The 17,656-nt window shown below is 51.6% G+C and overlaps 1 protein-coding gene and 4 pseudogenes across 1 annotated transcript; 2 read left to right on the top strand and 3 right to left on the bottom strand.

Annotated features, from left to right (window-relative positions):
* Window positions 1–1,372: 1,372 nt before the first annotated feature.
* Window positions 1,373–3,587, bottom strand: SAPIO_CDS0817 (uncharacterized protein; the record flags this gene model as incomplete). Its single annotated transcript, XM_016783512.1, has 7 exons — window positions 1,373–1,588; window positions 1,653–2,328; window positions 2,393–2,553; window positions 2,630–2,968; window positions 3,139–3,215; window positions 3,270–3,346; window positions 3,421–3,587. 7 exons carry the CDS (start codon window positions 3,585–3,587, stop codon window positions 1,373–1,375), a joined length of 1,713 nt encoding a protein of 570 aa, XP_016646278.1.
* A 3,306-nt stretch (window positions 3,588–6,893) lies between these two features.
* On the top strand, window positions 6,894–8,069 carry SAPIO_CDS0816 (annotated as a pseudogene; the record flags this gene model as incomplete).
* Window positions 8,070–8,233: 164 nt separating this feature from the next.
* On the bottom strand, window positions 8,234–8,839 carry SAPIO_CDS0815 (annotated as a pseudogene; the record flags this gene model as incomplete).
* Window positions 8,840–9,704: 865 nt separating this feature from the next.
* On the top strand, window positions 9,705–15,880 carry SAPIO_CDS0814 (annotated as a pseudogene; the record flags this gene model as incomplete).
* Window positions 15,881–16,342: 462 nt separating this feature from the next.
* On the bottom strand, window positions 16,343–17,539 carry SAPIO_CDS0813 (annotated as a pseudogene; the record flags this gene model as incomplete).
* Window positions 17,540–17,656: the final 117 nt, after the last annotated feature.

Raw genomic sequence — 17,656 nt, 5'->3', positions numbered from 1 at the left:
CACAATGGATCGTGCCGTTGAATCAACATTTCGGCGTTGTATATATTTGAGAGTAGTAGCTTGCTTCGTAGATGACCTGAGTAACGTCAATCCGTGAGGTCTAACTCTTCCCGCGTAAAACAAACGTCGAGATATCGATGCTATGATTCACATTATTACTCTAGTCCACGCTTTCGTTGAGCTTAGCTTGGTTCGACAGCATTGGACAATTGAAGAGGCCTCGGCAGAGCTGTTGGCATCTTTGCCGGGCGACCTCATCTCTATAACGTTATCATCGAGCCTCACAGTGAGGTTAAGCTGTTCTTCATATGAAATCAAATGCCTCATAGCGCCTATTGCCTCCTCGAAGGCATAGAGCAGCGGTAAGAGGCAAACCATGCCTGGAGCTTCACTACTATAGCCTCGCGGCATGTAGTGCGGCATTTTGGTATGTAGAGCAGGCGCCTCACGGAGTAAACTAGTAGGAACGAAGCGTGCGATATCTTTCGTCGCGGTTACCACGACTTCGTGTAGGGTAAGTTGAGCAGGAGGAAGGGATATTGCTGATCTTGGAAGTATTTCATCTTCAGAGGAAACGGGTAATGAAGCTAGCATGGCGGGAACATCAAACTTTTTGCTTCTTTCCTACGCTAGACGTCTGTGAACATACCGCCTCAGTTTAAATGAAATAAATGTTGTTGAAAAGCATGCCGTATGAGATGCGGTATCGCTTTACCCAAACCCCGTGCGTCCTTGTGCTATATATATATATATATATATATATATCAAAATTTAGCTCTGGATTCTCAACGACTCGTGGGAGCTCAGATGGTCGAGCGGTGACGCACTGCCTAGAAACTACTTTCGCAAGGCGCCGGCGTGGAACCCGGTCTGGTCGCGGAGGAAATGGGAATTGGGGAGGGAGAAGTGGGAAAGTGGGAATTCTTTTTTTTTTTTTTTTTTTTTTTTTTTTTTTTTGGCTAGATCATCTTCGTATATTTTCTTTTTCTTCTTCTCCTCGAGAGGCCTTCTCGTGGGGGCCTGTTCAAGTTGTGAGGCGTTTCGAGGCACTCGGTGATGCTTAGGGTGAAGCTGAGGAAGGAGAATGTTAGCGAGACTGTCTGTTCGAAACGAGGCCTGTGGGGAGGCACTTGTTTTCCTTCTGCAATATCACATGGGAGAACCAAACAATGCGACGCCTCTGCTCATCAAATATATTATTATCTGGGCCCATGACATGGGAGAATCGAACAGTAATATTAGGAAGGGATATCAGCAAAAAAGCAAAAAGCATCAAGATTTCCCCACTACAACCCAGGCAGCGCGACTCATCCATTTCTCTCGGACTCCCGTAGAAAAACCACCTACTCTCAGCCCCCGGTTCCACCACATCTCACACTCGGAGCTTAACGCCGGGGATATCCGCATATCGGTTTCGGCGTCCGCACTTCTTCCGGAGCGGCGCCGGCTTGGCGCGGACAGGCGTGTGACGGCTCTCGCCGTACTGGGGGAACACGTCGGGGCTGGAGTCGAGGGTGACGTCGATGTCGACGAGGTCGATTTCGAATTCGCTGTCGTACTGTTCGTAGGGGATGGCGGTTCCGTTGGGCTACAGAACACTAGGTTAGCTGTTTTCAACACTCTTACAGACACAGTGTGTATTTTCGACTTACGTGCAGGATCTCGACGTGGACGTTCTCTCCCAAGATAGAAACGGCCTGGATGCCCGTCTTCGCGATCGCACCAAGGCCAATGGCCTGGACAAGACCCTCGAGGGGAATCTCACCCTCGACGATTCCTCCGCCGTGGGGCGCCGTCAGGATATCGAAACTGCCGGCTACTTTTCCTCCGATGTAGACGTTGATCTCGCAGGGCGTTGGGATGTGGCTTCCGTTGACGCGAATATTGGCGAAGAATTCGACATCCAGGAGGTCGTTTACCAAGTCCACCTCGTCGTCGACAGCGTTTTCCACTGTGTCGACAACCTCGTCGACAATATCGTCTACGTACTCGAGGGCCCTGCGAGTCTTGGGCTTGGGGGCGGCAGGCCCATAGAGCTTGTTGACGGTGGCCTTCATGGCGTTACGGCGGGAGGTAGTGCTCTTGACGCCCTTGGGGATCTCGGGATAGGTGTAGCCGAAAGTAGAGATGTCTTGGACGTGCGCGCTGGTGTGTACTTTGTTGCCGGGGCCGTAGAAGGGGAGCATAGGGGAGGTGTTGGAGATGGTGGTGCCGCGGGGGATGGCGAAGGTGCCGCCGGATTTGTAGGGAGGGGAGAGGGCTTTCTGGTTGGGGTAGAGTTCTTCCCACATGGCCCAGAGGCGGTCGACGTTGGCGTGATGGAGCATGCTGTTGGAAGGGTTAGCAAGAGAGAATCCTATAGGGTTGACTAAGAAGGGGGAGAGGGGCGTACAAGAGAGGATCGAAGGCGGAATCCGAAGTGTAGGCAAAGTTGTTTCCACAAGCAGCTCGAACGTGGATGGAGTTATGGGGCTGCTCAAAGGACATTACTACGCCGTCACTTCCTACTGAGGCAACCTTGGCAAACGTATCGCTTCGAGTGAATGCGTCATACTAATGAGTTTTTCCAAACCATTAGCTCTGGGAAACTGCCCCCTCAGGAGAGAATAGGGTCGGTCCAAATACTTACGACGAGACCTTTAAAGTTCACGCCTGCCATGCGGGCATTCGCCTCTGCGGCGGAGCACCTCACTGTCTTGGTAGCGTCACGGTTACCAGTTATCGAACCATACTTTCCGTCGACAGCTTCCTTGGGGAAGTTGTAGCTGTACAGGGGATTCCGGATCGTCTTCTTGCCCTTGGGCGTGTCGACTTGGATCTGGGCCTGGCCGACGGACGGGGGAATAGTGGCATCATCGGCCCAGTCCCAGTAGGGAATGCGGAGGGTTTGGGCGGCAGAGCGGTATTTGGCCCTGACGTTGGCCGGGTACTCTTCGGCGAGGGTGAGGGCGTGTTGGACGAGTACTTGCTAATGGGGTTGTGAGTGGAAACGTTGGGAGTAGTCAGTTGAGAGCAGGAAGGGGCACCAACCTCGAAGAGTGCTAGGTATGAGCGATGCCACGGCAGGAAAAGGTTTTCCTATTTCTAACGTTAGATGAACCTCCTGTCAAGCGGCCGGGCCTGGGAGCTTTTCCGTACCGCGTGAGGGCAGTATCCATTGGGCCCAACAGATTTGCCGTCACCATCCCACGGTATCAAGGGGCGTCCATGAATACCTGTTCATGAGATATATCAGTAGCCGTGTTGGATGTTCTGCAAAGTTGTCTTACCGGCGATTTGGAAGTACGACGAAGCATCAGACGACTTCGCCTCTTGCATAGCGGCAAGGGCTCTCACGTAGAGTGTCCTACGAAGGGTGGTCAGTTCAGAACTTGAGCAGGGTTCCTTTCTTCTCTCATATAACCCAAAAGAGCATCTTACCATGCCGGACCTCCCTGCTTATGCAGAGTATTAATATTGAGCCTAGGAGGCGCCTCGCCGCTAGCGGAGTTGATGCCGGTAGTTGCGCCTGTGATAGAGATCCTCGCCGAGGTGAGAGACGCCAGGCAGAGCGTTAGAAGGGGAATGAGCTTTTGTGGAGACCACATGGTGACCCGCTAGCAGCTGATTTACCAAAAAAAAAAAAAAAAAAAAAAAAAGATGGACTGAAGAAAAGAAGAAAAAAGGACACGGAAACGACTGAATATAGATCGGCGATGGAGACAGAGTTCAAACGAATGGCAGGAGCGATAGCATTAACGCTAACACTAACACGCTCAACGAAAGGGAAAAAACAAAGAAGGACAGAAGCAGGACTCAAGTCCCGAGTCTATATATTACCGCTCTCACCACTGCCCCTTTGAGCTTCGAAGACATACGAAAAGAGATGGATGATACATCCCTCTAAGAGGCTCCTCCCAGGGAAACAGAATGCAACGCTCCAAATTTGATCTGGACCACCGGACTCCCGTCCAAATCAATAATAGGTTCGGACCCGTGTACCAATGACGTGGGCCCATCAGCCACCTCCTCTCATATGAGCAAGCCAGCCCTGCCGGGAGTCGAGAGAGAGGCCGAAAACCCGCTAGGCCATTGGGTGAGATTCCCCGGGGTTCCTGCGTCCGTGTCAACCCTTCCATCTCCGTTGGCCATGCAGAGCGCTAAACACGAGACGAAGAGACGGCTTTCCCCGGGCAGGATGGAGGACTCCTGTGAGCATTTCCCTCTTAGGATGATGTTAAAGTCAATTGGAGAGTGGATCCCCCGCATAGGCCCCTTTGTTCCAATGTAAATCATTACCCTATTTATAGGACGACGAAAATCCTGGTCGAAGCTTACTTCGTACTGCATGTCCCTCCGCGAATCTCCGGGTCGGCATGAAGCAGAGTTTGCCCTACCGGTGCTGCTACCCTATTCGGAGATTTGAGGAAGATCAGAGACAGCTGTCCGGGCTAGGCTACTCACCCTCCAAGTCACGAGCGGAAGAAATAGCATGCTGATCTCAAGAAGTAGAGCGTGCGCAAAGCTGTTTGGCCGTTTCGAGAACACGGATTATTTCCTTAAAGAGTAGTTGGTCGATGAAGAGGCACGAAATCGAAATCCATTGGCGAGGAAAGGACACTACCTGCTTGTGGTGCCAACGCAAGTGGGAGCTAGTCTAGGCTAGTTCTCCTGAATTTCAAGAAAGAAGCAAGATCGGCATCTGGTCGTGGACAGGGACATGGGGGTCGTTGGCAACGTCGTATCAATGCTCAACGTTCAGGGTCCAGTCTCGGCCCCTAGCCCCTTGCCCCTTGCCCCTTGTACGGTAAGCTGCAGGAACAGCTCCTCAGGGGCCTCGTGCTCCGGGAGGCAGCATTCAGCTCGTCTAGAATGATGGCTCTCTCCAAAGAAGTACAATTGATGGTTTGATTCGTCGGCGGAGGCAGTAATTAAGTTTAGGTGGTACCTAAGAGGCCAAGCCCAACGTTGTCTTGCCTGATGACCATTGGAGAGGGCAAATTCCGAGAAACGCCAATCATCAGCCCAGTCCAACGAGGTTCTCACCAAACTGGGAGAGAGTCATTTGTATATGAAAATCTAAGAAGAAACACAGAATCAAATTAAGCCAAAGCCCACTGCCGACAGCGACACGATTCGGATGAGGAAGGCATAATAGGTAATCTTATTATTAGGCTATTAAATATAGCAAACCAAGTAATACAACGATTTTCCTCCCAGGAAATCAACGACGTTTTTGATCCTCAAGAGATATCTCGGGTGGTGTGGTCACCTCTGCTGCGGCTCTGTATAACACACGATTGGAAGGGGAGTGCAGAGTGAATGCCTTAAGCTGTGTTATGTTGACACGGTGGGTTTTTGGTCTGCTGTACGAAGTAGCCTCAGAAACCGCTCTTCTCGTCATTAGAGTTATCTCCGTTCATCTCGGTTCGCTGCGTTGATGACCCATCCTCTCCTTCAAGTTTGAGAATGCCATCGACCACCCGTTCGACAGTCAACGTAGCATCGTCGCGGCGCTAAGATTCGTCCATCAGCGATTTCCAACTCACGGCTAGGAAAGGGGGCATGAGGCGAACGTAACTGCCGAGGTCACGAAGAAGCAGTAGCATAGCAAACGCTGATGCCCGGCCGCGGCTGGCGGGCGCGCCCGATGGGCTGCGTGAATCGGATGAGGCTCGGGCGATGGGCGGGGGGTTCCGGGATAAGGGCATTACTCCTGCTTTTGACACGCCTGCTTTAGAAGAAGGGTTCGTGGATGTGGATGATGAAGAGTTTGCCCACTACCAAGAAGTCACAGCTGGAGCATCCCCAAAGAAAAGGGAACCCTCATATATCAACATGTGGATCGATGACACCTAAAGGGTCCGCGGGCCGACCCGAGCCTGAATGGATTTGTGCGAGTCAAATCTACGATAGAGGTGTTAACCAGTTAACATGTCCTGGAGGCGGCAACGGTCTGTTCTACCATATCCCAGTTTTGGAGATCGGGTTAGAAACTGCCTCGCACATTCGCAGACTCCTTAATTAGACACTCAGGGTATACGAAGTACAACCAGCTCATCTTTCTGGTGCTTGCTCTCGGTCATGCTAGGCTTGTTCCTCGCCATAGCTTACCATCCGGCTCCTCGAGGGTAACCACGGCTGCTCTCCGATCCATTACTACCCATCGAGGACGAGCTCCAGTTACTGCTGCCCTCTCCATCATCCGATTTTCCTGTTATGGGACCTCTTAGTCACGAGAGGATGACATGCATCTCGTGTGGGAGGCCCGGCGAACGCTCCTCGAGCCCCACGTCGCGGTTCTAGCTCGAGACGCACTTCCGGTTCCACGATATTTCGTGTGCTCGTGTTGCTGTTCTAGGGAATGTGTCCGAGAAATGGATTCCCGCGCCTTGGAACTCGTCCCACCAGGCACCGGAAAGCTTCGGAACTGCGCCGTGGATTGAGTGCCCCAAAAGATCCTATTGACCGACGTGTCTACTGCTCAGTTACGTTCTCCTCTGAAGCTCAATTCGCAGCCGCGCGGGTCATTTCAAAAGAATTCGACATCGTTCTCAGTAACAAACTATTGGAAGCGGACTGGAAGCTAAATGCTTGTCGTTGCTATGTCCTTTGGTGAGGCTGCATGAGCGGGTGGGTGGCTGCCGTCCAGTCTGAGGCGCACCGCCTGCCAGCCTGGCCGTGGATACCTTACGGCATTTCACCCCGCAATCAGGCCGCCTCATTTCCGATCAGCAACTTCGCCGCATATTCTTTCCCAGAAAGGCCGACCTTGAAACCAGTGTCTTCTTGGTAGTGCCTTTAGTCCTGTGGGCCCCGAATCCGGCTTACATCCGTCAAGCACTACCGGAATTTTCTATCTCTTCTCCTTGGCACTCCGATTGATCCAAGGTGATTGATCAAAGGTACCTCCAATGATAAAGAAACCCGGGTCTATCTCGCGGTTTTTCGGGAGGTGGTGGGAGACTACGCCGGGAGCCGATCAACCGGGAGGAACAAGCGACGGCCACCTTACCCTCCCGAATCTGGAATCACAATCCGAGACAGAGTACCCACCAAAGTCTCCGGGGTGCCCTCCGCCGGTCCTCTTCCCCGACGGTATTAAAGTGCTGCACGACCCTCCAGATGCCACGGTTGACATCTGTTTTGTCCACGGCCTGACAGGTGGCCGGGATAGCACCTGGACCGCCTATGGAGAGTCCACGCCCTGGCCAAAGAAGCTACTCCCGCCGAGGCTTAGCACCGCTCGCGTGCTTACTTATGGGTACGATGCATACGGAGTACGAACCTCGGTTGCATCATCAAATCGGCTGATAAATCATGCCGCGAACTTTCTAGCCGACTTGACGACGGACAGAGCGTCCGTGAATGCGTCATCTCGTCCTCTCATCTTCGTCGCACACAGCCTGGGCGGCATCGTCTGCAAGGAGGCCATCCTGCTCTCGCGAAACGACCCTGAAGCTCATATTCGAGATGTATTCAACTGCACCAAAGGCATCGTGTTCATGGGTACTCCTCACAAGGGGTCCTGGATGGCTGACTGGGCCAAGATGCCGGCTTCGGCTCTGGGGCTCATAATATCGACAAACAGGCCACTGTTGGAGATCTTAGAGACAGATAGCCAGTTCCTAGAGTCCATTCAAACGAGGTTTTGGTCGATGGTACGGGAACTCCGAGAAGCCGGAAGGCCTTTCGAGGTTACCTGCTTCTTTGAAGAACTACCTCTGCCCGTGGTCGGGGCAGTCGTGTCTAGGCAATCAGCCACTCTCGAGGGTTATAGATCACTCAGTATCCACGCCAACCATAGAGACATGGTCAGGTTTAGCTCCGCAGAAGATAATGGATTCAAACGGCTACTTGGCGAGCTGATTAGATGGACATCACAAATCAGGGATTCGGCCGCAAGTCAGGCTATACCATCTATTATAGGAGAAGTCAATAAGCCAGTCAACCCACCCCCCCACAACCACGATCTTGGGCCCCAATTCAACTGTTTTGGGGGCACCCAAAACAACAATACAGGCAGTGGTAACCAATTCTTGGGGGCAACTTTCACTGGAAATGTGTACTTTGGCAAGAGTCCGCCTTAGGCAGCAGGACTGGCCTTTTGTATGTTTCATCATAGTATTGGAAGAAAAGCTGGAGCGGAAGAGGAAGACCGACTCGCGACCATATGTCTCGTTCTCTGCTACTCTTCAACGTCGGGGAATACATTAAGTAACCTGAAGCACAAGGTAATGGGGCAAGAACCGTTCTAACCAAAAGACACAGACCCGGTAAAAGTGGTCCCAAGGAATTGGTTGCCACTGCCTGTATTGTTGTTTTGAGTACCCCCACGAGTGATGAATTGGTTGCCAGAGCCATGATTAACGTAAGAGCCGCCCCCATGCTCATTCGGCACGGACGGTTCCATCGCTGACAACCTGTCAATCGCATCGCGCAATCCCTTGACTTGATCTCTCATTGCTGCTCCGACCACGCCGTCCCTGGCCAGGTCACTCACATCCTTCATCATCCCCTGCACCAAGACCTCCACCTTGATTTCTTCGCCCTCTCGTCGCACGGCCGCTTTATAACGCTCGAACCTCGAAGCCTCTGCTGCTTGAGCCACGTCCTCGAATATGCCCTGGGACAGCTTTGCTTTTGTGTTGCAGGCCTCCATTGAGCTCACGGCGTGTTGGAGATCTCCGCCTTGTTGTTTTTGGGCAGTACGGAGCGCTGTTTCGATAAGAACTAGCCCTCGACCTGCTTCGTGGAATGTCCCCGGGAGGTGTTCATCATCACTGACAGCATTGTAGGCATTTGTTGTGATCTTAATAATGTCGATCGTGCTGGAGATCCAGTTGTTTATGCCCGCCATTTTCATCCTTGGAGAGAAAAGACCAAGAAGCTTAATATGCGAGAGAAAACGTGCTTCTTCACAGTGTCGGAGATGGAAAAGGAAAAGGGCAGCCAGAGATGCTGGTTGAATCTCGTAGGAGTGAGAAATGGCCGCTGGGGGATGCTTTGAATAAGATATCTGCGTTCCCTTGGTTGGCCAAGTTCACCAAGATCAACACAACTTTCCTTAACTAATATGATAAGAATGAGTTGGGACGCGTCCGGCTACATATCTGGTCATGATCGGGCCTTCAAATTCCCCCAATTTCGAGGACCTACCGACTCTACACCCCCTTGATTGTGATATTGGCTGCACCTGTGGCCCGAATCGCCAGCACCGAATGGTCTGCCCAGAAGGAGGCGCAGGAAGGAATATGCAGGCTAGGCCAGGCTACCAATCAGCACCGCCTTCAACAGACCGACACACACACCCACCCACATTTGTGTCTGCTGAGCGGGCTGCGCCTGTAAACAACATGGTCGTGGCGAGCGGGGCTGGGCAGGTTTTGACACCGCAACAGTTTCCTCGGTGAGATGGCTGGATGGCCCGTCTGCAGGGGTTAGACTTGATACCGCCAGGCTTCCAAACGAACCTCTACATTTTGTCCTCGTACTTGTCTTTTTGTTTTTCGTGACGACTGGAGTTCCATTCGTATCCTCTATGTTTCCGTCTGAAATTAGCTGCAAGGCTCCCTTGGCAACGCCTCGCTGACACCCTCCTGGCCCCCAGCCCCGCGCGACAACCGCGTTGTTAGGACTGTTGGGTAAAAGCTCTCGAACCTGCCAGCCGTGATCAAGCCGACGTTCGTTAGGCACAACTCCGGTTATCCACACTTTAACGGACAATGCTGGGATCCGCTTCCGCGACCGAGACTTTGCGGCAGCAGCCTCGAGCTGCCCGCTATCCCTTGCAAAGCGAGCAGCCGAAAGCGAGAAGTGGTCTCACTGTACCCAATCGACGATCCAATACTGAGACGAAACAATCTCGGCCGTTTTCCAGCAGCCAGTCCTTTAGCAACTATGATGGTATCCAGAACAACAACACTGGCGGTGGCAACCAGTTCCCTGGGGCTACCATTGGCACTGTGAATATCGGCATCCAGAATGACCCCCGGAGAGAGGAGAGAAAAAATATTCTGAAATGCCTCAACGTATCACCATACGAAGATCGAAAAGACCGAAACCCACCTCGGGTCCAGGGGACTTGCCAATGGTTCGTGTCCCACAAGCTCTTTCGAGACTGGCAAAAAAGCACGTCGTCGACAATGCTCTGGGTTTCCGCAGACCCCGGATGCGGAAAGTCGGTTTTGGCAAAGTATCTGGTTGATTCTGTCCTCCCTACTACAGAATCCAGAACCGTGTGCTACTTCTTCTTCAAGGACGACTTCGAGGATCAGAGAAGTGTGACTAGCGCCCTCTGCTGTATCCTCTATCAACTTTTTAGGCACAGACGCATCCTCCTCTCTGATGCTATCCTCGACCAGTTCGATACTGTCGGTGAAAAATTCACCAGCTCATTTAGCGAACTCTGGCAAGCTCTTATCAATGCTGCAGAAGACCAGAACGCTGGCGAAATCGTCTGCCTCCTCGATGCGATCGACGAATGCGAAAATCAAGGAAGGTCTCAGCTTCATCAAGCGTTACGCAGATTGTATGAGACTAAGAGAAGCTTTAACTTGAAGTTTCTCCTGACAAGCCGACCCTATGGTGATATTCGCCTGGACTTTAAGCCCTTGCTGATCCCAGGGTTAGAGTTGCCAGTGATTCATTTGAGTGGTGAGAGCGATGAGGAGGTGGAAAAGATATCCGAGGAGATCGATATTTACATCAGAGCAAGAGTCTCGGATATCGGGGCACGACTAAAGCTTCCACAAAAAGAGCAAGACCTTCTATTGCGAGAACTTATGCGTGTCCCTAACAGAACGTACTTATGGGTACATCTAACGCTAGACTTGATCGAGAGCAATATCAAGAGCAACAGCGACAGCAACAGCAGTAAAACCGGAATAGCTGAAGCCACTTCTCGGCTCCCCAAATCAGTTGACGAAGCATACGATGCAATCCTCTCTAAAAGTTCCGATCGCAAAGAAGCCAGAAAAATACTGCACATCATTGTGGCAGCAGCACGCCCTCTGACCCTGAGAGAGATGAACTTGGCATTAGCTCTTCGGGAACGCGACCGGTCCTATGATGACCTCGATCTCAGACCCGAAGATCGTTTCTCGCAGGATGTGCGAGAAATTTGCGGCCTCTTCGTCACGATCATCGACTCGAGGATCTACCTACTTCACCAAACGGCTAGGGAATTCCTAGTTCGGAATAGGAAATGGAAATTCCCCAAATACATTTCCGGAGATCCCAAATGGAAACACGCACTATGGACGCGAGAATCTCATCGTATTCTGGCTGAGATCTGTGTCTGGTACCTGCTCCTTCAAGAATTCGATAGCTATCCCCTCGTCGAAAGCGCTTCGTTATCCCAATACGTCGAGGGCCACACCTTTCTCGATTACTCTGCCAAGCATTGGGCTGCTCACGTCCGCGAAATGCACACTGGAAGACAACACGAAATGACACAATCAATACTGGGGCTCTGTGATACAAATTCAAGGCGTTGCTTGACTTGGTTCAGAATCTATTGGACGAGTACAAACACAGACTTTCCCGAGGGGTTCACCACTCTCATGATTGCGTCATATTTCGGACTGAGAACGGTGGTGAAACATTTGTGCAAGACGAACGATATTAGCGTCAATTCTCTGGATACAACATATCAGCGGTCGGCACTATCCTGGGCTGCGGGAAATGGCTTTGACGGAGTTGTCAACCTACTGGTCATCAAGGAACCTGGTATTGGCCCAGAAGAACCCAGGCTATTGTTTGGGACCGATGTCGACACACGAAGCAAAGATGGTCGAACACCGTTGTCGTACGCTGCTTGGAATGGGAACGCAGCGGTCATCAAACTTCTAATTAAGGCAGGGGCTAGGGTGGATGCGAAGGACGAAATTGGAGGAACTCCATTATCTTATGCTATCTGTAACGGGCGCAAAGAAGTGCTTAAGCCACTGCTCGCGAAAGGAACCCAGGTTGGTTCAGCAGATGATGTTATTGAAGAGCTATTCCTCTCTGCTGTGGGGAACGGCTATGAGGAAATTGTTAAGCTGCTGCTTGAGACAGGCAAGGTCGATATTGATGGGAGAGATGCATATAGTAAGACGCCGCTGATGTGGGCAGCTTGGAATGGGCATGAGGCTATTGTTAAGTTGCTACTTGAGAAGGGAGCTGATGCTAATGGAAAGGATGTTAGTGATGGGACGCCGCTGATGTGGGCAGCTAGGAATAGGCATGAGGCTATTGTTAAGTTGTTACTTGAGACAGGCAAGGCTGATGTTAATAGCCAAGATAGAGATGGTCGGACACCGTTGACGTGGGCAGCTGGGCATGGGCATGAGGCTATTGCTAAGCTGCTACTTGGGAAGGGAGCTGATATCGGAAAAGATATTGGTAGTCAGACGCTGCTGATGTTGGCTGCTAGAAGTGGAGTTCAGGTTATGGCTGAGCTGCTGCTTAAGACAGACAAGGTCGATATTGATGGGACAGATGCACATAGGAAGACGCCGCTGATGTGGGCAGCTAGGAATGGGCATGAGGCTATTGTTAAGTTGCTACTTGAGAAGGGAGCTGACGCTAATGGAAAGAATGTTAGTGATGAGACGCTGCTGATGTGGGCAGCTGTGAGTGGGCATCAAGATATTGCTGAGCTGCTACTTAAGAAGGGAGCTGAGGCCAATGGAAGAAATGTAAATAGTCATATACCACTACTAGTGCCGAGAGGCCGGGGGGAGAGAAAAGCGAGTCTAGTATAAGTGTACTTGTACTTGATGTTTGATGTTGGAGCGTTGATATGAACAGGAGCGGGTAGTGGGATCAAATCGATCTGTCAATGACAATGCAATTTACATCAATTTTAGCTCTGTACCTCGGTTTAAGCTTAGTTCTGTGACGGGCCAGTAATTTTGGGGTTTAGGGTTTGGGGGAATGGGGGAGCACTTGAGCACTACACCAAATCGTCGAGGGGCTTCGACCGGCTGGCCTCAGCTCTAGTGCGTGTTCTAGCGCTCTAATCAGCAATTGGTTCAGTCACTGACGGTGAGGAGGGTTCTTCCTCAGCAGGGTCGGCACCTCTATTTATCATTGCCATCGAGGCTCCTATAGATTGATATTTGATCCAAGTCGGTCCGTGAACCACAAAGTGCCCACCGTGAAGCAAGTCCTCGCCTTATCCAAACTCGACTTCATTCTCGCCGCCAATTTATATTCGGGAAGCCCAAGCATTCGTCGCACCCTTGGTCATTTCACCCGAGATACTACAATGCCCTCCCAATCGCCGATGCCTGATTTCGGCCCAATCCCGGATTGGGCGATGGATCCTCTTCATCGCGAGCCTGGAGAAAACCGGACAATGATGCACGGTTGGGATGCCGCTGCGAGACACCTGACATACGTCCAAATGTCCGATCGCTATACGAGATCGCCGTCTTCATGGGGCTACAACCTATACCGCGCAGTGGATGGCCCCGGAACTGACGAGAGATTTGAAGAGGCAGTCAGACGCCTGACCGCCTGGGTTCAGTGGATGGTGAAGCAGTTTCGCTATCATGGATTTAGTGAGGGTGAGGTTAAGGAGCACCCGGAGCGGCTACCTATCCCGGGGGAGCCCCATCCTTCCGACGAGCTCGCGCGCCGGTTCTACCTTAAAGTGATCGAAGACTACCCCAATCGAGACAAAGTCCGCGCTGGCCTTAACGTCGAAGAAGGGGATGAAAATTTTACACCCGTTGGAGCTGCGTTCCTGGACTGGGTTGACGAGAATGCCCTGGAGGTTGACGACCTGTATGTGCGGAACGACCACTGTCTTGTTATTGACGAGAGGTCTCTTGTCAGCCTGGAAACGCTCCCAGACGTCCCTCCTGTCAGGCCGCAGACAGCAGCAGAAGAACGCGATCTATATTCAATCAAGGACATGGCTTGGGTCTGGCTGGTAGATAGGAAGACTACCCTTGATGAAGAGGATGGAGAACCGCCCCTTCGACTTTTCTGGATGGAACCGGACCACCCATCGTTCCGACCGTGGTGCCGTATTGAATTCGTTTATCTTGTCGATCTCTGGTTTGGTCGCCCGCAGGGCCATTGCATAGCCCGTTGGATAGGCGTTCTTGCCGAGGATTCGGATATCACGAAATTTGGCAAGGTTCGCTGGTGGCTCAATGTTGGCGCCCAAACGGAGAATGCACTTCGTGCGGCTGCCAGAAAGCGGAAGAGAGAGACTGCCAAAGAGTCTTGAGTATGAAGGGTCATTGTCACTTTGCGGTATCTTCTCGACTTGTAATCTTCAATGCCCAAGAACTGATCATCCGAAAATCTTAGAATCTTACTAGGGTAAAGGTTTCAAGTGTTGTAACCTGGAAGTTGCTCCTTTCTCTTCTTTCTTTCCTTCCCCCCCCCCCCCCCTTTTCCCCCCCCCTTTTTTTTTTTTTCTCCCTCTCTTGTAGTCGAGGAGGCAGGGCGGGGTAATATTATTACAGATTACAGATCATGGCGTTGGATTGATGTGTCTTTCTCACACTATGAGCCTCACATGCATGACTATAGCCATAGTCACATCACCTTGCCGGTGTGGTATATTTCTCATGTCTCTCTCTCGTGATGACGTTTAAATCAATGTTGGTCCGTCCGTTCCGAAGCTCAATGTCGCTGCGATTCTTTGCGTTGGGTGTGGCGCGGTTGAGAGAAACAAATGGAAGAGCCCCAACTGACACTGACACGCTTCTTTAGCCAATTCATGCCATCTGGTGCGATCACGAACACATTGTTTTTATCCAGGCTACTCAAGTGCATTCATGAAATCTTCTACATGACACCTAGTGACACGCTGCGGCGCGCAAAACTGACATTTAGCGGGCTTAACCACCTACTCTAGACTACAGTGAACTTGCGTGGGCCGGGAGCGGCCTGGCCCAACCTGGCCGGCTGTTAGCCAACCGACCTTCAACGAAGAACTGCGCCTTCGCGCAATTGTGGCATTTCTTTGATTTTGAGCACGCGGTCGGCTACTGGTTAGCCTGATTTGAAAGTCCAGACTCGACGCCGATGTGGAAGTAAGTTGTGGGGCATCGAAGGAAACAGATGCAGGCTGTATTAGGAGCATCCACGGGATTTACTAACTTGAACATATCTGTCCACCGGGCTGGTGACCAATGATTCCTACAAGTCGATCTATAGTGCTGGTAGCTAGGTTGGTGCTCGGAGGCTAGGCATCAATGATCTCTCAATCCTCCAGATACCTACGTGGGGTTCGACACCAGGTATCCTTATTCCCTAGCTAATAGTTTGATACCGCAGTCTCGAAGAGAAGGGAACCCCAGGGCGCCAACAGACTTGCCTCGGTCCCTGCTCCATGGCTTGGTGCGACACAAGACCAACAGACATCTTCATCTGCTAGTGTGTGTGACCTGTTGTTGGTCCAGTTCATTAATACATTTTGTCTGTCACCACCTCTATCACGTTCTCTAGGCAGAGAAAGATCGCAAACCGGCATTGCTGGAATCGAGTATAAATGACACTCGACTGTCGCAACAGGAACCTCATTATCGCCATCCCTTCCTCAAGCTCTCAACTGCCCTTAGAAACCGAGCAACTCTCACATTCTACGTCCAGACCATCCCAACATTCTACATCCTAACATCTTGCCGTCCTGCCATCCTGCATTTCACCCCCTTCGCTTTTGCCTCATTTGTTTCCCGACAAGTATCAACTAGGCCAGGACACCCCCACAACGAAGATGACCGACAGTGGCGGATTCATTAAGATCCCCAAGTCCGACGAGGAGGAACGGATGCGCAAGGCGGCCGTCGAGTCCCAAAAACGCCGCGAGGAGGCCAGGAAGAGACGAGAGGCGGAGGAGTCGATGAAGAAGGCTGGAGAGAGCTCGCAGAAACGCAGGGCAAAGAAGCACTAAGGCTACTTAAGTTGTGTGCTGGCCTAGTCTTCGGTGAGCCTCCCCAATACACACTACGTATGATACACATCCTCCGCCGAAGCTGTTTGTTCTAACTCGGAGATAAGAAGAAATAGGGTAGCCAGCTTCAAGTCGTAGAGGGAAAGGGGCTACATAATGGCAGGCTCGCGATAAGCTGACGAGACTGGATGTTCTGACTTGGAGTGTTGTGTATTTACCTACATATCTCTTTTTTTTGCATGTGCGGGTTTGATGCAGACAAACTATTTTATTTCGTGAACGAGAGGATGGTCCTTGCTTTATAGCATTGCTGTTTCTTGTTAGTCGTTTTATCAAATTTATCATCATCATCTCACTGTGGAGCCAGTTTGGTAGGACGTACTGTCGTCGTTCGCATAACAGAGTAGGTTGAGCCTAGAGTAGACCATAATAGAAGACATACCCAAATAGAAACAACCGTCCTTAAGAAAACATGGCGCGACACTCCTCCTTGTAAGCCTTCAGTTGTTCCATTTTGTCTTCAACGAGCAACTCCATCTCAGCCCGTGACTCGTCGTCAAGCAGCTGCTCGTCGCTGCCACCACCATCCTTATCGTGCAGCGCCCCCCAGTACACCATGTCGATGTCGAAGCTCTTCTTCGCTGCATAGTCAAACCAGAAACGCCCCGTCTCCCAGGACTCGCGCATACTAGTAGAAAGAGTGGGCCCGTCGTGTCGACTCGACGACTGTGACTTCCCCTCAACACGCTCCAGTGCCCGTAGAAACTGTTCCAGCCGCGGCTCATAGCAAGCCACGAAATCGTCCACGGCTCCTCTTTCAAGCCACGACTCCGGGCCTGACAACAAGAGCCACCAAGGCGGGTCCCGGGCGAACTGAGCCGGCATAGCATTCGTGAACTCGAGGTCTATGAGCGCAGTGATTCGGAGAGTCTCCGGGTCGACGAGCATGTTCGCCGGTCGCAAATCGTCGCAAAAAAGGACGAATCCCTCGTCCTCGAGGCAGTACTTTGGGATGAGCTTTGCAAACCTGTGGCGGGCGATGAAGCGTTTCCGCGCGATCTCTGCGTTGTCGGCGAGGTTGCGCTGGGTTTTGAGATGTGTGAGGTGTTCCTCGGCGATGGATTCGAAGTAATCTCTAGCTCCGTTGAAAGGCGCTGTGGGAAACTGGTCTGAGGGATAAGTTGTAACAGATGCCAGCTCGTTCATGTTATAGGTTAGGGGCCTTTTGGTGACGGACCAGCCAGTGGGAGAGTCCCTCTCTTTCGAAATGGCCCCGACGCAAGGAAATGCGAGTTGTGACAGCTGAAGGAGGTAGTCGGCGATTTGGTAGTAGATTTTATCAAGCACGGCATTGTCGATATCCGCATTTAAAATATGCTCATCTTCTTCGCTCGCCGTTGGCGTCTTCAGTACGGTCGACAGAAGCACACCATCAACATAGTCCATGATTATGAATGGCCCAAGTCCCAGCGGGCTCTCACTCGTCAAGCCCCAACTATGGATGCGCGGAAGGGGAATAGTGGTGTTCTGGCGCAGGTACTCGATGACTGCAACCTCATTCGCAACCTTTTCATCCCTCAGAGCCGTGGCTATGTGTCCTGGTTTAGGGAAGCGGATAATAGCGTCAGGCCCTTCCTCGAAGCTATAGCGGAAGCTCATGTTGAATGAGCCTTTTAGAAACTCCACGTACGTTCCCGTTCCACCCCCTGACCGGCGACTCGCGACGAAGGTTGCTAGTTCTCCCTTTGCATCAAATAGCAGGTTTATCCAGGCTCT

This window comes from Scedosporium apiospermum (genome assembly GCF_000732125.1).
Source record: "Scedosporium apiospermum strain IHEM 14462 chromosome Unknown SEQ_SAPIO_0033, whole genome shotgun sequence".
NCBI lineage: Eukaryota > Fungi > Ascomycota > Sordariomycetes > Microascales > Microascaceae > Scedosporium > Scedosporium apiospermum.
This window is presented reverse-complemented; position numbering and strand designations above follow the sequence as displayed.